The 15,000-nt window shown below is 53.0% G+C and overlaps 1 protein-coding gene across 1 annotated transcript in view; it reads right to left on the bottom strand.

Moving 5' to 3' along the window:
- Positions 1-15,000, bottom strand: part of MKLN1 (muskelin 1) — a 93,514-nt gene that overhangs the window by 10,931 nt on the left and 67,583 nt on the right. Inside the window, exons 7-8 of the mRNA XM_048501479.1 lie at positions 13,036-13,151; positions 12,676-12,819 (exon numbers count right to left, since the gene is read on the bottom strand). Coding sequence (XP_048357436.1) covers positions 12,676-12,819; positions 13,036-13,151 — 260 coding nt within the window. The remainder of the gene's footprint in view (positions 1-12,675; positions 12,820-13,035; positions 13,152-15,000) is intronic.

Raw genomic sequence — 15,000 nt, forward strand, 5'->3', positions numbered from 1 at the left:
CCCCCCCCCCCCCCCACCCCCCCCCCCCCCCACCCCCCCCCCCCCCCACCCCCCCCCCCCCCCACCCCCCCCCCCCCCCACCCCCCCCCCCCCCCACCCCCCCCCCCCCCCACCCCCCCCCCCCCCCACCCCCCCCCCCCCCCACCCCCCCCCCCCCCCACCCCCCCCCCCCCCCACCCCCCCCCCCCCCCACCCCCCCCCCCCCCCACCCCCCCCCCCCCCCACCCCCCCCCCCCCCCACCCCCCCCCCCCCCCACCCCCCCCCCCCCCCACCCCCCCCCCCCCCCACCCCCCCCCCCCCCCACCCCCCCCCCCCCCCACCCCCCCCCCCCCCCACCCCCCCCCCCCCCCACCCCCCCCCCCCCCCACCCCCCCCCCCCCCCACCCCCCCCCCCCCCCACCCCCCCCCCCCCCCACCCCCCCCCCCCCCCACCCCCCCCCCCCCCCACCCCCCCCCCCCCCCACCCCCCCCCCCCCCCACCCCCCCCCCCCCCCACCCCCCCCCCCCCCCACCCCCCCCCCCCCCCACCCCCCCCCCCCCCCACCCCCCCCCCCCCCCACCCCCCCCCCCCCCCACCCCCCCCCCCCCCCACCCCCCCCCCCCCCCACCCCCCCCCCCCCCCACCCCCCCCCCCCCCCACCCCCCCCCCCCCCCACCCCCCCCCCCCCCCACCCCCCCCCCCCCCCACCCCCCCCCCCCCCCACCCCCCCCCCCCCCCACCCCCCCCCCCCCCCACCCCCCCCCCCCCCCACCCCCCCCCCCCCCCACCCCCCCCCCCCCCCACCCCCCCCCCCCCCCACCCCCCCCCCCCCCCACCCCCCCCCCCCCCCACCCCCCCCCCCCCCCACCCCCCCCCCCCCCCACCCCCCCCCCCCCCCACCCCCCCCCCCCCCCACCCCCCCCCCCCCCCACCCCCCCCCCCCCCCACCCCCCCCCCCCCCCACCCCCCCCCCCCCCCACCCCCCCCCCCCCCCACCCCCCCCCCCCCCCACCCCCCCCCCCCCCCACCCCCCCCCCCCCCCACCCCCCCCCCCCCCCACCCCCCCCCCCCCCCACCCCCCCCCCCCCCCACCCCCCCCCCCCCCCACCCCCCCCCCCCCCCACCCCCCCCCCCCCCCACCCCCCCCCCCCCCCACCCCCCCCCCCCCCCACCCCCCCCCCCCCCCACCCCCCCCCCCCCCCACCCCCCCCCCCCCCCACCCCCCCCCCCCCCCACCCCCCCCCCCCCCCACCCCCCCCCCCCCCCACCCCCCCCCCCCCCCACCCCCCCCCCCCCCCACCCCCCCCCCCCCCCACCCCCCCCCCCCCCCACCCCCCCCCCCCCCCACCCCCCCCCCCCCCCACCCCCCCCCCCCCCCACCCCCCCCCCCCCCCACCCCCCCCCCCCCCCACCCCCCCCCCCCCCCACCCCCCCCCCCCCCCACCCCCCCCCCCCCCCACCCCCCCCCCCCCCCACCCCCCCCCCCCCCCACCCCCCCCCCCCCCCACCCCCCCCCCCCCCCACCCCCCCCCCCCCCCACCCCCCCCCCCCCCCACCCCCCCCCCCCCCCACCCCCCCCCCCCCCCACCCCCCCCCCCCCCCACCCCCCCCCCCCCCCACCCCCCCCCCCCCCCACCCCCCCCCCCCCCCACCCCCCCCCCCCCCCACCCCCCCCCCCCCCCACCCCCCCCCCCCCCCACCCCCCCCCCCCCCCACAGCCAATTGGCCATGCTGGCAGGGGCTGATGGGAATTGTGGTCCATCACATCTGGAGTGCCAAAGGTTCGCCACCACGGACCTAGTGGTTGGTTTCATTCTCTCTGACTCATCTTCCCCGTGTACATTTTAGAAATACCCCTCTTCACTCCTGCGCTTTGGCTGCCCCGAGTGTATGGCTCCGCCTCCTGCAGAAGCCATTTTGCAGTTGACCCCGCCTCCAGCGGCTGCCATTTTGTGCTTGCACCCAGCGCCCTGTGTCAGAATTCCGAAGGGGCTCGCAGGATCAGAAAGATGGCGAACCCCTGGTCTAAGCTAAAACTCTTTCCCTTCCCAAAAGTCATTTTCTATCTGTTCTGTTAGGTGTGATAACAGAAGAGGAAGTCAAAGGCAAATTTTAAGACTTTCCATTCACAAGGCAGTGACGGGAGATGTTCTCTGTCTCAGAAACAGATGTTAGTGTGGTTGACGTGCAGCGGTCAAGAAAACTGTGTGCTTCGGCATTAGAATATAGTCCCAATTGTCTAGGAGAACTATAATTCAGGTTTATGAATTAGGAGCAGCAGTGGCGTAGTGGCTAAAAGCAGTGGCTACTGATCTGGAGGAACTGGGTTTGATTCCCCGCTCTGCCACTTGAGTTGTGGAGGCTTATCTGGGGAATTCAGATTAGCCTGGGCACTCCCACACACGCCAGCTGGGTGACCTTGGGCTAGTCACAGCTTCTTGGCCCCACCTACCTCACAGGGTGTTTGTTGTGAGGGGGGAAGGGCAAGGAGATTGTCAGCCCCTTTGAGTCTCCTGCAGGAGAGAAAGGAGAGATATAAATCCAAACTCCTCCTCCTCCTCCTCCTCCTTTACATGCTGCCTTTGTCAAAATCATTATTGTGTGGATTATGAAACATGGTACTTTGATATGAGAGCATGTAATTTTTACTTTCAGACTTTCAAGTGGACAGGAGAGAGAGCAGGGCTAGGTAGGCAATAGGACCCAGGCAGAGCATTCTATAACAAAGGTGGTCCAGGACATTCTGCGGCAGAGAAATATCCTATCGACTAACATCTTTTTCTGAGACACACCACAATTCGAAACCAACGTTCTCTCCCTTTATGCAACCGTGTTGGAATGGAGAAGGAATATACATGGGACAAAAGGGCACACCTTTTCAGAAAATTCCACATGTTTTCCATTCTGAAGAACATTTCCACATTTATTTTTTTTCCTGAAACCATCATCCAAAGGACTCCCATGGGAGCGTTTAGGCAGAACTGATCCTGGAAATGTCTTGTCGCAGCCTCTGTAATACACTTTGGTGAAGCTAGGACTGAGAAATGCAAGAGACAGAGTGGAACAAACTCATTGTTTGAAGAACAGGACATGGTGAACATTAGTGTCTGTTTTTGGCGAGCCATCGGGCTAAAACAACAACAAATATAGAGAGTGTCCAGCCCATTTACTATTTTTAAAGACAGAAGAACTATGCACTAGATTGCACCAACATTTTACAGACATACTGAGCAATTAATTGCCAAAGGACGGGCTCAGAGAAAACGGCTCTGCATGCACAAATGAGTTTCTGCATGCATCCATGTACGTTCAAGGAAATCGTCATCCTGCGCAAAGGGGGTGAAACGTAAAACTCGTGAAAAGACACCATGGCTCCCAGGGGAATGTTTCGATACCTACCCAGCAGGAATAGGGACCCAGGCCACACCAGGGCAAATAATAATAATAATAATCTGGAGGCAAAATCTTAGTTTGTACAACATATGAGGGACCATCACGGGTACCGACCAGCATGTGCTGTCAATACATGTGCTTGCATACGAGGCTGACATTATCTCAAACCAAAAGTCTTATCAGGTTCCTGAGGGAGGCATTTTTTGATTCACCTCAGCAACAAGTACAATATTTTGATCTTGGAACTTCCACCGCCAAGAGCCTGCCAACACAAACAAAAGGGCTTCAGTTGCGGCCAAAGTCCTTTCCGCGTGTATGATTTGAACAGAAAGGAATGAGATAAAAAGCCGGACAGCTTCTAACATGCCGAAATGGCCTGTTTATCTGCTCCGGTTTTTTAAAGCCTTGCGCTGTACACCAGCTGCGCAGCAGGAAAGGGAAGTCGATGCCTTCGTGGGGAACTTAAGCTTCTCCGGCCAGAGGGAGGTCTTGAACACACATCCATGGGAGTATCACGGTCCCCTGAACCATTTCCTTGAGATAGCAAGAAGTATCAACGGCCTTTCCAGGTGACCTCTTATCGAGCTGACATGTCTTTACGCTTTTGAGAGCAAGCTTTCATATACAGCAAAGGTGTCAAACCCGTGTGCCCTCCAGATGTTATGGACTACAGTTCCCATCATCCCCTGCCAGCATCATGCTGGCAGGGGGTGATGGGAACTGTAGTCCATAACATCTGGAGGGCCGCGAGTTTGACACCTATGGTATACAGTGTTGGAGCTGTCCCACCAAAAGATAAAAATGCAGTTCTGCATTGTTTGGCGGAAGTGCAAGTAGTGTGTTCTCCGCTGTAGGATAAAAGTTCCTATATTAAAATGGCCGCCACAGATAAAACCACCTGTATGTCTGGAATCTCTTGGGCCATCATAGCAGTTTTAACCGCATTCTGCGTGGGGAGGCCTAGGGATTCTTCACCACCCACCAGTTTTGAAAATTCAAACCTTCCAATTTTATCATTTCTTTTTCCCCCGGTTCCCTAAGACGGCTACTACCTCCTTTAAATACAAAGAAAGGTCCAGGAAGTGGACTAAGCAGCAGGGGCGTAGGAGGTTAACAGCTCGTGTATCTAATCTGGAGGAACCGGGTTTGATTCCCAGCTCTGCCGCCTGAGCTGTGGAGGCTTCTCTGGGGAATTCAGATTAACCTGGGCACTCCAATACACGCCAGCTGGGTGACCTTGGGCTAGTCACAGCTTCTCAGAGCTCTCTCAGCTCCACCTACCTCACAGGGTGTTTGTTGTGAGGGGGAAAGGGCAAGGAGATTGTCAGCCCCTTTGAGTCTCCTGCAAGAGAGAAAGGGGGGATATAAATCCAAACTACTACTACTACTACTACTACTACTACTACTACTACTACTACTACTACTACTACTACTACTACTACTACTCCTCTTCCAATTAATTCTAAGGAAGTGGACTAAGCAGATTAATTCAACGCTTGAGGTTCTATCTTTCTGTAAGACAAGCTACAGATCCCTCAAAATGGGCCACAGGGAGGACTTTAAGCTCTGATCTGGCAACACGGTATCCCAGTACTAAGGAACACAATGGTTCCAGTTGTATCTGGGGGAGGGGGGTGGCCTATTAAATCATAGCCTGTTATTCATGCGATCACGAAAAGTCTGTATTTTATGAAGCCAATAACCCCCTCCCCCCAGCCCTTTAGGTACTTGGGTGCTGTGTGGTTTCCGGGCTGTATGGCCGTGTTCTAGCAGCATTCTCTCCTGACGTTTCGCCTGCATCTGTGGCTGGCATCTTCAGAGGATCATGGCTGGCATCTTCAGAGGACCTTTAGGTACTATTCACAAAACTACATTATTTTTCTTGTGGTTTGGACCTCCCACAGCCTGAAGCTACTTGAACAAGGCCATCATACAGATGCCCTGCAATATTTTTGAAAATCACTACCATTTATCAAACTTATTTCTCCAAACTCTAAAAACCTATCCCCTATCGGGCAGGGCTTCCAGATAAGGCTAAACTGAAAATAAGCCCTCAGCCAGGAAAAAATATATGGCGATGAATTAAAGAAGCTAAAAAGCACATCCTGGAAAAGGCCGGGTTTTTTTTCCAGTGGTTAAGAGCAGGTGGATTCTAATCTGGAGAACGAGGTTTGATTCTCCACTCCTCCACCTGAGTGGCAGAAGCTTATCTGGTGAACCAGATGTGTTTCTGCACTCCTCCATTCCTGCTGGGTGACTTTGGGCTGCTCACAGTTCTCTCAGAACTCTCTCAGACCCACCTACCTCACAAGGTGTCTGTTGTGGGAAGAGGAAGGGAAAGGAGCTTGTAGGCCACCTTTGAATCTTCTTACAGGAAAGAAAGGTGAAGGTATCAATCCAAGCTCCTCCTCCTCCTCCTCCTCTTCCTCTTCCTCCTCCTCCTCCTCTTCTTCTTGTTCTCCTCCTCCTCCTCCTCCTTCTTCTTCTTCGGCACGCAAGTGTGCAGCTGCGCAGTCGCCGTATTGGAGCCACACAGATCAGGGGCAGCCCAGTAGGGGGAGCTCTCCCAGGTGGCTCCGTTCCGCTCAGTGGTTGGGAAGTTCCATGCGGGGGTGGGGGGACGATTAGAGGGACTATTGCCTCCAACTCTACACTACCAGGATCTTTCGTGACCGCAGAACATAGCCAAGACAGGCAACGCCAGTCGGCTACCTGGACACACACCTTTCCTATGTGCTGAACACACAAACATTTGCGTTGGGATAAGGTGCCACTACCGCAAAACAGTTTTCATCTCCGTCCACACAATCCCTCTCAGATATTATGGCAGACGCTCTTTCAATTCCTTCATCCCCAGGTCTGGGCACAGTCAGAAACACGGATCCAAACATTCCAACGATACCTCAACTATACCAAGTAGCTGTGATAAGGACTAATTCAGCTTAAATAATGGGTGAGAGCGAAGGGGTTCGGCCAAAGTTCCAGGGGTCTGCAACCTATGGCCAATTGGCCATGTTGGCAGGGGCTGATGGGAATTGTAGTCCATGAACATCTGGAGAGCCACAGGTTGCCGACCCCTGAGCCAAACTATCCTCCCAATATGAAAAAGAGTTAGTTTTTTTAACAGTTTTTGCCCCTCCTGCAAGGAGTCTCAAAGTGGCTTACAATAGCCTTTCCTTCCCCTCCCCACAACAGACACCTTGTGGGGTTGAAAGAGTTTGGAAAAAACTGTAACTGGCCGAAAGCCACTGCATGTGGAGGAGTGGGGAATCAAACCCCGTGCTCTAGATTAGAGTCTGCCTCTCTTAACCACTGCACCACACCGGCTAGTGAAGTGATGGCAAACCTTTTTGAGATAGAGTGCCCAAATTGCGACCCAAAACCCACTTATTTATCGCAAAGTGCCAACACGGCAATTTAACCTGGATACTGAGGTTTTAGTTTTGAAAAAACGGTTGGCTCCAAGGCGCACGTTACTCGGGAGTAAGCTTGGCGAAGCAACCGTGAAACACTTCGAATAGGTGAATCACGACCCTAGGAGGGTTTACTCAGAAGCAAGCCCCATTGCGAGCAACCGAGCTTACTCCCAGGTAAAGGATCATGCCCAGGCTAGCCTAGATGTGTGTGGGAGGGTGATTTTCTGCCCCCTCCACATTATGAACTCTGTGCACGTGTGCCTACGGAAAGGGCTCTGAGTGATACCTCTGGCACCCGTGCCATAGGTTCGCCACCACTGGGCAAGTGCTAATATTGTCCAAATTACTAGCCACGTTAAATCTTTTGAACCACCACCAGAGTGCAGCAACAGCTTCAAGACTGAGTTTATCCTATCGACGCTTCCGTGAATTTCACTCATGAAAACAAGATGGAGCGATCCTTGTCTTTAAGACGCTACTGGACTCCTGTTTAATTTTGCCCAATATGCTAACTTTCTATGGGTGGGTTTTCTTAAAGGCACAGGGGCACTGACCCCTGCAAATCCTTGCCGTCTGACATGGCCCAGTCTTCAAAAGAAAAATCATCTCCAGCAAGAGATCGGAGAGGCCAGAAAAGTATCTACCGGCTTTCCCTCCAAGGTGGCTTTTCCAGTCTGGTTGTCGGCATAATTTCCCCATGTCTTTCCTGACCTAAACGGAGTTTGGAATTAAATGAGTTCAAAAAGAACCTTCCTTTAAAAGTGGGACGTTCTTGCTGCGGGCAAGCTCCATGCTTACACACACACACACACACACACACACACACTCCAACTGGGTGTGCAAGCAAACAGCCCATCTGGAACCAATTTCCTTTTTAGATCCCACACACAATGCTAGCTGCCACTTCAGACGTCATGTCCAAGCGGTGGCAGTTCTCCAGTTAGAATGCAAGCTCCCTAAGAACTACTGGGGAATATCCTATAACGAAAACTCATCGGTTGCGAACCGTTTACTGTCAGAGTCGGAAAGGGACTTGTAGGCCGGACTGTCTCTCTGCACAGAGCAGGGAATCCTCGAGTTCTTTGAGGATGTAAATAGGCATGTGGATAAGGGGGAACCAGTGGACATTGTCTACTTGGATTTCCAAAAGGCTTTTGACAAAGTTCCTCACCAGAGACTATTGAGAAAACTCAGCAATGAAGGAATAAGAGGGGAAGTCCTCCTATGGATTAAAAACTGGTTGAGAAACAGGAAGCAAAGGGTGGGTGTAAATAAAATTCTCACAATGGAGAGAGGTGGGGAGTGGTGTCCCCCAAGGATCCGTATTGGGACCAGTGCTCTTTAACCTATTCATAAATGACCTGGAAGTAGGGGTGGGTAGCGTGGTGGCCAAGTTTGCAGATGATACCAAATTATGTAGGGTGGTGAGAACCACAAAGGATTGCGAGGAGCTCCAAGCGGACCTTGATAAATTAGGTGAGTGGGCTAAGAAATGGTAAATGCAGTTCAATGTAGCAAAATGTAAAGTGATGCACATAGGGGCAAAAAATCCAAACTTCACATACACGCTACAGGGGTCAGTGCTATCAGTCACAGACCAGGAAAGGGATTTGGGCGTCTTAGTTGATAGTTCCATGGGAATGTCAACTCAATGTATGGCAGCTGTGAAAAAGGCAAACTCTATGCTGGGGATAATCAGGAAAGGAATTGATAATAAAACTGCAAAGATTGTCATGCCCTTATATAAAGCCGTGGTGCGACCACACTTGGAGTACTGTGTTCAGTTCTGGTCACCACATCTCAAAAAGGATATTGAAGAGATAGAAAAAGTGCAGAGAAGGGCAACGAGGACGATTGAGGGACTGGAGCACCTTCCTTATGAGGAAAGGCTGCAGCGTTTGGGACTCTTTAGTTTGGAGAGGAGACGTCTGAGGGGGGATATGATTGAAGTTTAAAAAATTATGCATGGGGTAGAAAAAGTTGACAGAGAGAAATTTTTCTCTCTTTCTCACAATACTAGAACCAGGGGGCATTCATTGAAAATGCTGGGGGGAAGAATTAGAACTAATCAAAGGAAACACTTCTTCACGCAACGTGTGATTGGTGTTTGGAATATGCTGCCACAGGAGGTGGTGATGGCCACTAACCTGGATAGCTTTAAAAGGGGCTTGGACAGATTTATGGAGGAGAAGTCGATTTATGGCTACCAATCTTGATCCTCTTTGATCTGAGATTGCAAATGCCTTAACAGTCCAGGTGCTCGGGAGCAACAGCCGCAGAAGGCCATTGCTTTCACATCCTACATGTGAACTCCCAAAGGCACCTGGTGGGCCAGTGCGAGTAGCAGAGAGCTGGACTAGATGGACTCTGGTCTGATCCAGCTGGCTTGTTCTTATGTTCTTATGTTCTTAATCCGGAACTGAAGAATCCCTGACAGACGGCTATTCCACCTCGGTTTGAAGACCTCCTAGCAAACAGGCACAACTGGGTAACAGGTTCTGTTGTTCATCTGCTGCTATTGCTATGAAGAACAAAAATCTAATCCACCCCACCCCCCAAAAAACCCCTTACCTCAGTGATGGCGAACCTTTTCAAGACCGAGTGCCCAAACTGCAACCCAAAACCCACTTATTTATCACAAAGTGCCAAGACAGTAATTTAACCTGAATACTGAGGTTTTAGTTTGGAAAAAATGTTTGGTTCCAAAGCATGTGTTACTCGGGAGTAAGCTTGGTGGTAGTCGGTGGCTTTGCTTTGAAGCAACTGTGCAACTCTTCCAATGGGTGAATCAGAACCCTTGGAGGGTTTACTCAGAAGCAAGCCCCACTGCCAGCAACCGAGCTTACTCCCAGGTAAAGGATCACGCTTTAGTTCTTCGCATGAAAATCAGTGAGGTTTAACAGCGTTTAACAGGTTTACCTATACTGCATCCCCAAAACTAGGTCTTAGGTTTAATGTTAATAATTGAGCCTAGCGGCCCAGGCCAGCCTAGATGTGGGGGGGGGAGGGGGAACTGTTTGCGCATGCCCACAGAGAGGGCTCTGAGTGCCACCTCTGGCACCCGAGCCATAGGTTCGCCACCACTGCCTTAACTAATTAGATCTTGCTTCCTGGTGAAGCAGTGAACGGGTTTTCGGCCTCTTCTACCCGATAACCCTTTGGGTAATTAACAGCGTGACTTTGTGTTTCAGCAATTATTACTTTATGTATTGTCGAAGGCTTTCGCGGCCGGAATCACTGGAGTGTTGTGGGATTTCCGAGTTGTACGGCCGTGTCCCGGTCGCATTTTCTCCAGACGTTTCGGAGATGCTGGCAAAACATCGGGAGAAAATGCTACTGGAACATGGTTGTACGACCCAGAAACCCGACCACACCCCAATTATTATACCGTATTTAAATTTCTTCTATGGAAAAATAAAAGGAGCATCTTCTTTTTATTGTGACAACATCACTGAGATGTTGCTACGGCTTAACTGGCTGCGGCAATAAAGACGTGTCCCTGAACCTTCGCCAGGGTAAACACATCCGGCGGCGTCAACTTTGCCCTGTAAAACTTGTTTACCGGACCGGTTCCAATTTGCCTACCAAACCCACGGCCCGTCTTCGCGTCCTTTAAAGTAGCCAGCCGAGCTGCACGCACAGCGATGCCGACTGGGCCGGGCCTTCGAACAAAACAACAGCAGCGTTTTTTCCCCCCTCTCAGAACCCCTCTGGATATTTTCAGCGGCTCGGCACAACAGGTTGTTCCTTTTAGTGGCTTGTTTATGAACACGCTGCCCTCCTCCCTCCCACGAGAACACTGGAACCACCTCCCTGCTCGGAGCTTATTTATCCAGTTTCAATTGTGACCTTTGCAGCCGGCCTCGGATTTTCGCCACAGACCGGAGGCCCGGCTTTGCTGACCCAGGACAGCGTCGGCAGCGAGTCCAAGGCTTTTTCTCTTTGTGAGCGGGCCCAGGCCTGCAAGCCATTGCTGCCGGTAGACAGGGCAGGCGGAGAAGCCAGCCTGCTCTCTGTTTCGCCCCCAGACTGCAGAGCTTTCTGCTATCCACCCTGATGGAGGCAAGGGAACTGGCAGCGTCTGCTTTCAGTAACAACCCCTTTGAAACTGACTACGCTCTGTCGTTGTGAACAACCCTCTGCAGACCCCCAACACAGAGAAGATCCAGCCAGACAGATTGGCAGGGGGAAGGAAATCTCACAGTCTATTGCAGGGGTCTGCGACCTGCGGCTCTCCAGATGTTCAAGGACTACAATTCCCATCAGCCCCTGCCAGCATGACCAATTGGCCATGCTGGCAGGGGCTGATGGGAATTGTAGTTCCTGAACATCTGGAGAGCTGCAGGTATTGCTATTACCCTGTTTCCCCGAATATAAGACATCCCCGAAAAATAAGACATAGTAGAGGTTTTGCTGAAGTGCGAAATATAAGGCATCCCCCGAAAGTAAGACATGGCAAAGTTTTTGTTTGGAAGCATGCCCGACAAATACAACACAGAAAAAATAAGACATCCCCTGAAAATAAGACATAGCGCATCTTTGGGAGCAAAAATTAATATAAGACACTGTCTTATATTCAGGGAAACACGGTAAATTATGATCATGGCACCATCTTCTCCCCTGAAAATCAAAAATCTCTGGAAATGCTGTTCACTGTACCTCCTGCACTTTGGATACTCTGCCCAGCTTCCATCCACCTCTTTGCAACCGTAACCTCAGCCGTGCTCCAACCTCGGTCTACTATAATAATATGATCAAACACCTCCATGTTCCACCAGTTCATGTTCTGTGCCTTTTAAGGGGAGGGGGTCCTAAACCCCTCGCTTTCTCCCTCAAGTACACCAAGCTGAAATGCGTTTAACAAGTAAATTCCAGACCAGCAGCATTTGCAAGATCAGAGAGAAATTTGTCTGATAACAAAAGGTCATATCCTCAAATCCTCGGTCTCTAAGGTACCAATGAACTCAAATCCAGCTACTCTACGGCAAACCAAAATGGCTACCCTCAGAAACTAACGCATGTTTTCTTCGCCGTTCTCCAACGCTCCCGACTGTTCCAACCGGTTCAAACACAATCCGTCACTACAGAGCTTACTGAAACCTTGAAAAAAAACCGGAGAATACTATCATCTCCACACTGTGGCTGGCAGGGAGAAGACGACACTGAAGTTTTCCACGGGCCACCAAGTGAGGGGTTTACAGACGAGAGAATCTAAACCAGGGGCATTCTGATGTATTGTTTGTTCTTTTAGCCACAATAGTAGTAGTAGTAGTAGTAGTAGTAGTAGTAGTAGTAGTAGTAGTAGTAGTAGTAGTAGTAGTAGTAGTAGTAGTAGTAGTAGTAGTAGTAGTAGTAGTAGAAGAAGAAGAAGAAGAAGAAGAAGAAGAAGAAGAAGAAGAAGAAGAAGAGGAGGAGGAGGAGGAGGAGGAGGAGGAGGAGGAGGAGTTTGGATTTATATCCCCCCCTTTCTCTCCTTGTAGGAGACTCAAAGGGGCTTACAATCTCCTTGCCCTTCCCCCCTCACAACAAACACCCTGTGAGGTAGGTGGGGCTGAGAGAGCTCCGAAGAGCTGTGACTAGCCCAAGGTCACCCAGCTGGCATGTGTGGGAGTGTACAAGCTAATCTGAATTCCCCAGATAAGCCTCCACAGCTCAGGCGGCAGAGCGGGGAATCAAACCCGGTTTCTCCAGATTAGATACACGAGCTCTTAACCTCCTACGCCATTGCTGCATACAACATCAGCTCAGTAATGGAAGGTGAGTGAGGGGAAACAGGAGAAAGGCAATCCCCCCACCCCCACCCCACTTATGTCTCTTCCGACTCGCAGGCGCTTCTCCCTTTCTCAAAAGTTTCATTTAGTTAAGTGCTCCTCCCGCTTGTTTACTCTGAGATATTCACCAGTAGCTTTCGGCGTGGACGTCTCTGTTGCATCGGCTCCAGAGGCTTCATTAGACGTTTTTGTGTCATCCTGTCCTGCCAAAGCATCTTGTTTATTTCTCGGCAGCAGAGCAGCCAACTTTTCCATCAGCTATTATGAAAGACCGAAAACTCAACAAAGGGGTCATGACTTCGCCTGCTCTCAAAGCGAACACCGAGGGGGCAGAAGCAGGAAAATGGCGTTTTTCGGACGCGGCCGGCTTAAAACAAAGCTATGATCCGCAAGCTCGAGAAACGTGTGAACCCAGCAAAAGGCACGTGTTTTCAATCGGGCAGCACAACCGCAGGAGGAAGATGTGAAACTTGCCTCTTTTTCGGTGTCTCTGGATATACACGTCCACTGGTTCTCCTTCACGCTGTACGCCCAGAAGTCGGCGAGGTCTTGAGTCCCGTCCCAGCCGCCAAACAAATAAACTGTTTCTAATCAAAATCACAGAGAGAGGGAGAGAGAGAAAAGACAATTTCAAGCTTCTTGAAGTAGGAAGTCCGTGTCAGAAGGTAGCTTGAAGCAGATGAACATCTTTACAGATTATATGATTACAGTTACCATACCCGTTTCTGAAATGTGACGTTTTTATCACTTGCAAAGTGTCCCGTTTCAATCCATCAGAAGGGTCTGGTTCACAAACCCTGAGGACGCAAGCAGGGCCTGGGCAAGAGACGTCGCCGGTGGCCCACGCTCACAACTCCTTAAATGTAAGAAATCAGAGCACCGACATCCTATAACAGTGATGGCGAACCCTTTTGAGACCGAGTGCCCAAACTGCAACCCAAAACCCACTTATTTATCGCAAAGTGCCAACACAGCAATTTAATCTGAATACTGAGGTTTTAGTTTAGAAAAAATGGTTGGCTCCAGGGCATGCGTTACTCAGGAGTAAGCTTGGTGGTAGTTGGTGGCTTTGCTTTGAAGCAACCATGCAACTCTTCAAGCGGGTGAATCACGACCCTAGGAGGGTTTACTCAGAAGCAAGCCCCATTGCCAGTAACTGAGCTTATTCCCAGGTAAAGGATCACGCTTTAGTTCTTCACATGAAAATCAGTGGCGTTTAACAGCGCTTAACAGGGTTACCTACACTGCTTCCCCAAAACTAGGTCTTAAGTTTAATGCTAATAATCGAGCCCAGCGGCCCAGGCCAGCCTAGATGTGTGTGTGTGGGGGGGGGGGCGATTCCCCCCCCCCCCACATGACGAACTCTGTTTGCGCGTGCCCACAGAGAGGGCTCTGAGTGCCACCTCTGGCACCCGTGCCATAGGTTCGCCACCACTGTCCTATAAAGAGGATCCAGTTCAGGGGCAGAAAAGCCAAAGGCCCTGGGCGCTTTGGGGCCCCCACAATTAGACCCAAAGTGTCAGATCAAAGCAATGGATCCACGGCCAGGATCCATTTGCTACGCAAAGCTAGGCAGTGGCAAACCATCTCTGAACATTTCTTGAAGACCCCAAGGGGTCACCATAAGTGAAATTGTGACTTTCTGGTGTGGGCACACACACACACAAAAATTGTTCTATGATATATCTGTGGCTGTCATTTTATTTTGCAGGCTAATTGAGGTCTTGGGAACAATATAGGCTTTTGGTTAACATTTTCCAAGCTTTGCTGCCAGAGTTTCCTTGGAGGTTTGTCAACCAGGGGCTGCCCTTTTGAGAATATTAGTGAGGGTAGACAAGCTGCTCAAAAAAGAAACACACCTGGACACACAAATTCAACGGCCTTGCAGTGAATCAACCCAAAAGGGTGGGGTTATGGAAAACCTATAAGCAACAACAACAAAAAAAACCCAAAATAATAACCCCAAGGTTACCACGCTAGGGGTGGGAAATAACACCTTGATGCTATGGGTTAACATGACGAATGGCGCCGCACAGTAGACATCATGACGTATGTTTCGCTTTAAGTATAGCTAAAGGTTTCAGAGTAGGCTGAGGAAATCTTCTGACGAATTACCGCAAAAAAAGCCCGGACGCTGGTTCTGTGTGTGGAGGCTCCGATTGCGACGAAAGACATTTAAATTGTACGTTTGCTGCTTAGAACGATATGATCGACAGGCCTAAGTGCCAAAAAAAAATGGGCGCTTTCTTTGTACTGCTAGATGCTGTTATTGTTCTAGAAGACAGCATTGGGAGAAAGGTGCTTGAAGTCCGGGGGGGGGGGGTCCCTTGTGGGGATCCCCAGGGCTCCATCCTGTCTCCAATGCTGTTTAACATCTACATCAGTGATTTTCAACCAGGGTTCCGTGGTACCCTGGGGTACCGTGAGCATGTCCCAGGG

This window comes from Sphaerodactylus townsendi, linkage group LG06, assembly GCF_021028975.2.
Source record: "Sphaerodactylus townsendi isolate TG3544 linkage group LG06, MPM_Stown_v2.3, whole genome shotgun sequence".
In the NCBI taxonomy this organism is placed as follows: domain Eukaryota; kingdom Metazoa; phylum Chordata; class Lepidosauria; order Squamata; family Sphaerodactylidae; genus Sphaerodactylus; species Sphaerodactylus townsendi.